Source organism: Poecilia formosa, unplaced genomic scaffold (assembly GCF_000485575.1).
Source record: "Poecilia formosa unplaced genomic scaffold, Poecilia_formosa-5.1.2 Scaffold174, whole genome shotgun sequence".
NCBI lineage: Eukaryota > Metazoa > Chordata > Actinopteri > Cyprinodontiformes > Poeciliidae > Poecilia > Poecilia formosa.
Genome location: NW_006800113.1, coordinates 318,978 through 325,917, shown reverse-complemented (window position 1 = coordinate 325,917; position 6,940 = coordinate 318,978). Strand labels below are relative to the sequence as shown.

The 6,940-nt window shown below is 37.2% G+C and overlaps 1 protein-coding gene across 2 annotated transcripts in view; it reads right to left on the bottom strand.

Annotated features, from left to right (window-relative positions):
• Positions 1-3,068: 3,068 nt before the first annotated feature.
• The window catches only part of adamts5 (ADAM metallopeptidase with thrombospondin type 1 motif, 5 (aggrecanase-2)), a 17,654-nt gene continuing 13,782 nt past the window's right edge, over positions 3,069-6,940 (bottom strand). Inside the window, exons 8-9 of one of the 2 annotated variants that reach the window (XM_007565276.2) lie at positions 6,482-6,902; positions 6,284-6,396 (exon numbers count right to left, since the gene is read on the bottom strand). In XM_007565276.2, the coding sequence (XP_007565338.1) occupies positions 6,382-6,396; positions 6,482-6,902 (436 nt within the window). In that variant the 3' untranslated portion in view covers positions 6,284-6,381. Of the gene's footprint in view, positions 6,903-6,940 lie in introns of both variants that reach the window. The other variant, XM_007565275.2, reaches the window with a different exon arrangement.

Below are 6,940 nucleotides of genomic sequence, written 5' to 3'. Positions count from 1 at the left end.
GCATTAGCTCCAGTTCGTACTCCAGACCAGATGGTGGCGGTATTGCACACTTTCATTTATTTAAAAAACGCCACAAAGAGAAGAAAAAACTTGAACGCAGGGAAGATAAGCGTTGTTCAAATTCGCCATTTTTACTCGCATAATATTGCCTTAAAAGTAGAGAGGGCCTTGTAACTATTTTTGGTAAATTCAAGCTGGTGACGTCCTAGTCCGAATTAGACGACAACACAACGGGACAACAACCGATGGAAATGAAATGTGTCACAAAAGGAGCCTGGAGGGATGAATGCTGCTAAGTGTTGCTAGCTGGTGATAAGTTTGCTTATTAATTATCTTCATTTAATTATAAACAGTGCAGTAAAGATATAGAACTTACGTTGGTTTCATAAATAATTATTTTATCAATTTTATTGTGACTTGTATGATTATTACTATAGGAATCATTCAGCTTCATGTTGTAACTGCATAGAGGCTGTTTATTGCGACTTATACTTTTATTCATAAACTAACCTGGTTTTAATTAAGCTCCATAAGACAAAGAGACTTTGATATTGTGAGGTTGTTGTTCCAACTCGTTCATCAATGTTTTCATCTTCAACATATGTTTACAGTCTAAGCAAATGAAAGAGGAAGCCAGAGAGATCAGGTGTTAGAAAACTCAGACTTTTCTGTCTAAGAAGAAGCTCTGGCTCCACCAGATCACCAACCAGCTCTGAGGATGAACCTCCACATTGTCTTCATGATGTAAGTTTGTTTTTGTTTTTTTAATGAGGAGCGAGCTACATTTTCAACAACAAAAACTGGTGTGTTACCAACACCAAGTACTTAATAAACATGATTTGATTTAAAGATAACTGGACAGAATCTTTCCCCTTGTTAATCTAACATTTCTCTTTCATACATTTTATTTGTTGTTGGCTTTCAGGGCCCTGTGATGGACTGGTGACCTGTCCAGGGCGAACCCTGCCTCTCATCTGATGGGCACCACCAGCCCCCCTCACCACCCTGCAAGGATCAGTGTTCAGATCATGGATGGAAAGATTTTAAGGTAGTTTGTCTCCTTAAGTCCACACTTAAAACAGCTTCATAGTTAATGCCAACATCAACTGATTCTATGGCATTGCTGACTATTTTTTTTCTACTTCTTACATAAACAGGCAAAGAAGACGCCCAGAAATGTTTTCCACCCCAGGCATACGGTCCTAATCATCATCAGTTCTGATGATGTCACATACATGGCAAGTCCATAACGTCTTAAAATTGTAAGTATTATTTTTTTATTTGCCATTTTTCTGTACACTTTAAATACAAATGCTTTCTGTTTAATTGCTCTATTGTTCTTTTTTTTGTAGGTTTCCGTAAGGTGCAGTGAACGGGAATGTTCTGTCGTTGATCCTCACTGTCATTTTTTATTGTCGCACTTAAATTTTCATGTTCATTGTGTTTACTTTTGATGTGTAAACTGATAATTTATGTAAAGTTCATAAAGTTGTGAGTAGAATTGGACAATTTTAAAATGTTGGTAAAACAAAATATTTGAATTACCTTGAACGTCTTGTGTAATTAATCTTTCCATGTAATTGTAGCCTAAAACAATGTAAGTACTGTAGTGTAGTTATGCATGTCATTTACAAAGTATGAATAAAGATTTATGAATAATTAAAATTGTACTTTATTAGCAATAGCAGTAAATCAAAAATAAAAATTAAGTGTAATTTATATACATTACTTATACACTGCTCAAAAAAATAACACATCCTAGATCTGAATGAATGAAATATTCTCATTGAATACTTTGTTCTGTACAAAGTTGAATGTGCTGACAACAAAATCACACAAAAATCATCAATGAAAATCAAATTTATTAACCAATGGAGGCCTGGATTTGGAGCCACACACAAAATTAAAGTGAAATGTTCCCTTTATTTTTTTGAGCAGTATATATTAGTAGTATATTTAAATTATATTAAAAGTATATTTTAATATAATTCTATGACAGAATTAGTACATGCAATATAAAAATGAAGCTGTTGAATATTGCATTTAAAAGTATACTTTAAGTATACTAAGTACAACTTGAAGTTGTTCCAAAAAAGTGAAGTATACAAAATATACTAAAAGTTGTAATTTTATACAACTTAAGTACTACTAAAGTATACTAAGTACAAAATTAGTTGTTCCAAAATAGTACAGCTTAAGTACATCAATCAAAGTATGCTAAAGTATGTTAAAATTTAGTGTACTAAAGCATACTTTTTTTTTAGACATGTATACATGTCTAAACTTCGCAACATTTGAGGGCCTCTGCTAAAGTACTTTAGGTTCCATTTTCCATTGTATGTGCAAAACAATGACCTCTTTCCTGGATATTTTTGCAAATCACCTTGACCCAACCCTATTTCTTATAACTGAGGTGTTCTGTCTCAAGAGTACCTCGGGTAGCAAAGGAAGCCCCTGATTGGCTGCATCAGGTGTGTGGGAGAACACGACTAGTCATTAAAAGTAGGATTAAGGTTTGAATTTGAATAAAATCCTCCCAGTACTGACTTTATTTGCGTATCTAAGCTGGCCTTGTTTAGTTTCATGCAAACACTTCCACAGTTTTGCCGGTGAATGCTAATTTGCATACTTTTAGACAAATTGTAGTAATTAGTCTAAAACTAATTTTAATTTAATTTTAAATATTGAAAAAAATATTTAAGTGAGTACTAGCTTCTGATGATTTTTTATACACAATAATTTTATATTTCCTTAATATTTTTTAAGTGTGTGGTTGAGATTATTTAAATGACAGGAAGAGTTCATCCATCACACTGATTTTGACACTGTCTTCAGTCAGAGGCTTTTCAGAGTTAATGTAATACAGGTTGCTACAGGATATCCTTTACGTCTACAACTCTTTGGGGAACCTCAAATAGTATGAGTTACATTTAAGTTAAACTGTCGATTTTTTTTAATTTCCACCTTTATGGGAACACTTCAGAGGTTGAGAAATGGCAGCAGCTCATAAAAACCACATCTACAGTCGTTAGCTCGTAAGCCAGTGTTAAATGACACGGACACAAGGGTGTTTAAATATATAGATTTTATATACATATATTCATGTGGATGGCTAGAAAAGAAAACACTATATTCTTACATAGGATTGTTTCAGCACAGTCATATTCCTAAAGTTAAATAGTTATTTGATACAAAATTACTATAATAAATAAAACTCATCTCATTGTTTCTTTATTCACACAGAGCAGTTGTACAAACAATAAATTACAAGTTCAGTGCTGTGTTTCTGGCGGTCTGCAACAGGCGTCCCCGACTGGAGGAGTAGTGTTGTGTTGTCAGTCAAAAATACTAACATATGTAACTGTCAGATTTTTTTTTCTTTTCTTTTTTTTACTGCATGTGTGTGTACATTTCTGCTAAATATATCTATATGCTTTAATACTTAAATGTATGCAAACAACCTATTTATTGTACAAACATGTACTTTGTCAATCTGCGAAGTGTGAGGCCTTTCGGTTGCAAGCTGACCCTGGGCCTCGTTTGAAATATTTCACTCCTGTTGGTTGCATGGTTGCTCAATGGATGTAGCGCAATGACAGGAAGATGTTTAAGTCCAGAATATAGTCAGCTTACTTTAATCTGCCTTGTTCAACATGAGAGCTGAGGTAATGTTGACAGGAATATTGTTCTTTTCTTTTTCTTACACAAATGAAAGGTTTCATAATAGTACAGTGCTTTGAAAACGTTTTCGTCACCTTGCAGGTTTCTTCTGTATTTGCTGAAATGAACAAATCTTAATGTTAGACAAAGATAATCCAAGTAAACTCAAAAAGGGTCTTGCCTACTTCGTGTTGCCAGACAGGTGCTGTTAACATAATGACCATAACCCAGACCTGAAGACTGCAGAATCTGTAGAACTGAGACAACATGAAGTAGGTTAAAAAAATCTAAAGAAAAAACAGCACATTATACCAGAACTTTGCACAAAAATAACCTTTTGGTTGACATTAAAATTTGTGTGACAATAGAACAGAACCAGAAGACATCTGCATGGAGACAAATACGCTTTCCTGGTACTATATATTGTCTTGAAAATAAGCGGATGCATTTCTTCCTGAATTACCAGAATAAAGGTAATAATGTCACACAGATATGTTGAGGATTGTCAGGAGTTGGTTCACCTAAATTACAGAAGAGGATATTCCTCCTCTTTGATATAGAGAGCATATTGTCCTACTATCAATATATTTTATTTTCTTAAAGCAATAGTTCAAAAATACACTTTTTAAAATTTATTATTATTTTTTCAGAAGTAGCTGAGACGAGTGATACTATAGTCAAATACTGTGTCCCGAGGTCACACCCTGTTAGCTTAGTGTAGCATTAAAAAGTGAGATGGGAGAAAGTAAACAGAAAACTAAACCAAAGCAAAAAAAGCATTAAAGGAAAATAAAAAAGTTTTCAAATTCCACAGTTGTATGATGTCAGACAAACAGTTTCGTTTACAATCAATTTGATGTTTTTTTCATTGCATAATATATTCTTTAACTTTGTTTGTAAAAATGATTTGTTTAAGTGTTTTCATATAAAGATAATCACTAAAAAGCTCCAATATAATATATAATTTATTGTTATTGTAGGTTGTTTTTTGGGGATTTAATGCATTTTTCATTTGTTGTGTTTATAACAGATTAAATAAAAATAGAAATACTCTAAGTTAGATACAGCATCCTATAAAGTAGTCTTTGGAAAATGACGGTAATTCACCGGTTGTCAAAGCGGGGAACAAAACATCCCTAAGTTGTGGCCACAAACTATCCTGAGGGAGTTGCTCCTTTTTTCTATCAAAACAAGTTAGAATGTGAAGATGACAAAATTAAAAGGTATGAAATAGTAGAGAGTTGAAACAATCTGCGCTGATGAAGCTAGTGTAGTTATAAAAAAAAATATAGACTGCTAAAAGGCTACATGATCATCTCTCTTCCTTGTCTTTGCAAGTTTCCAGGGCACACATTGTCATATCAGAGTTTTCTGTTAACCTGATAAACGCACAAAAATATAACAACAAATCCAGTTTCCATGAAAGAAAGCTCAGGAAATGATTGAAGGCCGTTCAAAACAGTCAAGGTACGATATTAGCGAACATGCTAGCTGCTAGCTAGCACTGTGTCGTTTTTCAGTGATGATTATCAAAGTTGGTAGGACCGATACTTCTGTCTTTACTTCTGAACCTTCAACCCACTTTCAAAGAGGAGGGGGAAACATTTAGGAGATGTACCTGATGGCATCCAAAAACACTTTCCATCCAGACTGAATGTCACAAGAAAAGTAAATGAGCAACCCTGAAATTGGCTTACTGCTGTTAATGGAGGTAGTTGGAGCTAAATCGGTGAGTACATGTGAAGTGGGGTACTCTAACCACTGATGCTTTTGGACTGCCACCGTAATGTGTGTAAGCAAACACCAGATTGTGGTGATCTGCCTCTGTTTGGCTTGTGTGTGTTCATGAGAATGTCTTTTTCTTGTTGGAGTTCTAAAGTATGACTGCAAGAACTGTATTTAGGCGATCAATCAGAAGATAGGAAACCCCCATTAATAGCAAGTCATTTATAATAAGTGGCATAGTTGTTGCTTAGCCACAGCTTGCCACAAAGACGGATGATTATCCAGTGAGAGTGTTTTCAGTCATTCTTCCACCAGATTATATATTAAGAAATGTTCAGTAATTCGGAATCTGAGATGAGAGGGAAGGAATGTCGAGTGCTTTCCACTGTTGGGGCTATCGTCTCGGACAAACTGAGGACAAGAGACAAAGCAGTGCGAGCTGACTGACAACATCACTTGGAAGCATAAAAAGACACTCATGCCATAAGAAGACAAGACTCACTAAACCTCGAGGGTTTGGAGGGTAAAGTAAAGACAACCAGTTATTGTCCATGTGGAAACTACATGCAACTCGAGTCCTTAGCTATGTCAGGGCTTTGCTGGGTTGAAACCTCTCTGTTTAGCTCTTATTCTGCATAGCTAGAAGGATTCCAGGTCATTCCTACGTCAAATATAGTCCTTTTGTACATTTTTCCAGTCTCCCAGTGTCTGATCCTGGCTTTTTCTCCACCAACATTCACAATCTCCCTTTAAGACTCCAGATCCAGTCCCTACATCCAACACTTTAGATCTCTTTAGATCTGTAGACTAAAACGTCTCTCCATGTCCGTCCTTTCCGGCTGCTTCAGCATTTCTTCACCACACAGTGTTTGAAGGCGGAGGGTCGGGCGCTCAGAACGCAGCCCTTGGACAGCTTGCCATCCTGGTCCTTGCACTGTACCGTCCGGCTCTGCCAGCCGGTATCACAAGTCCTGGAGCAAGTCATCCAAGGTCCCGTTACCCACTTGGGACCTGGAAGAGGGGTTGAAGAAACAGAAGCTGTAGTTGGCCTTAGCAGTAAAGCAGCGGGCGTAGAGGAGATGGTAGTGGTGCTAACCGTGGTGGACCGCGTTGTGGTAGATGTTGTGGTGGTGCTCTGCAAAGGGGTCAACTTGGAGTTTGGATGCTGCTGCGGGGCTGTCCACCTCGGCATGTAGTAGCTATAACGGACGTCGAGGGGCTTTTTTGAATCTGTGGCTAGAATCTGGACCACCAAAGCTTCTTTGAGAGCCCCAGGGCCCATGCTGTGGAGCCACTCGTCGTGATGAGTCCACCCGCTGTAGTTGAGCAAAGAACCGTTGAGCGGGATGATGGTCTCCGAGGTGGAGATCATGAACTTGCCGTTCAGGAGGTACTCGCTGCCGGGTCGCCGCAGGGCGAGGTAGGCGGTGAAGCGGGTTTGGTCCTTGGCCATGTGCTGACGGACCTTGATGTGCGTGGATCCAGCGGGGATCTTCACGATGTCAGTGTAGCCTTTGCTGTTTGTCAGGAGAAAAGTCAGAGGAGATAACATGAC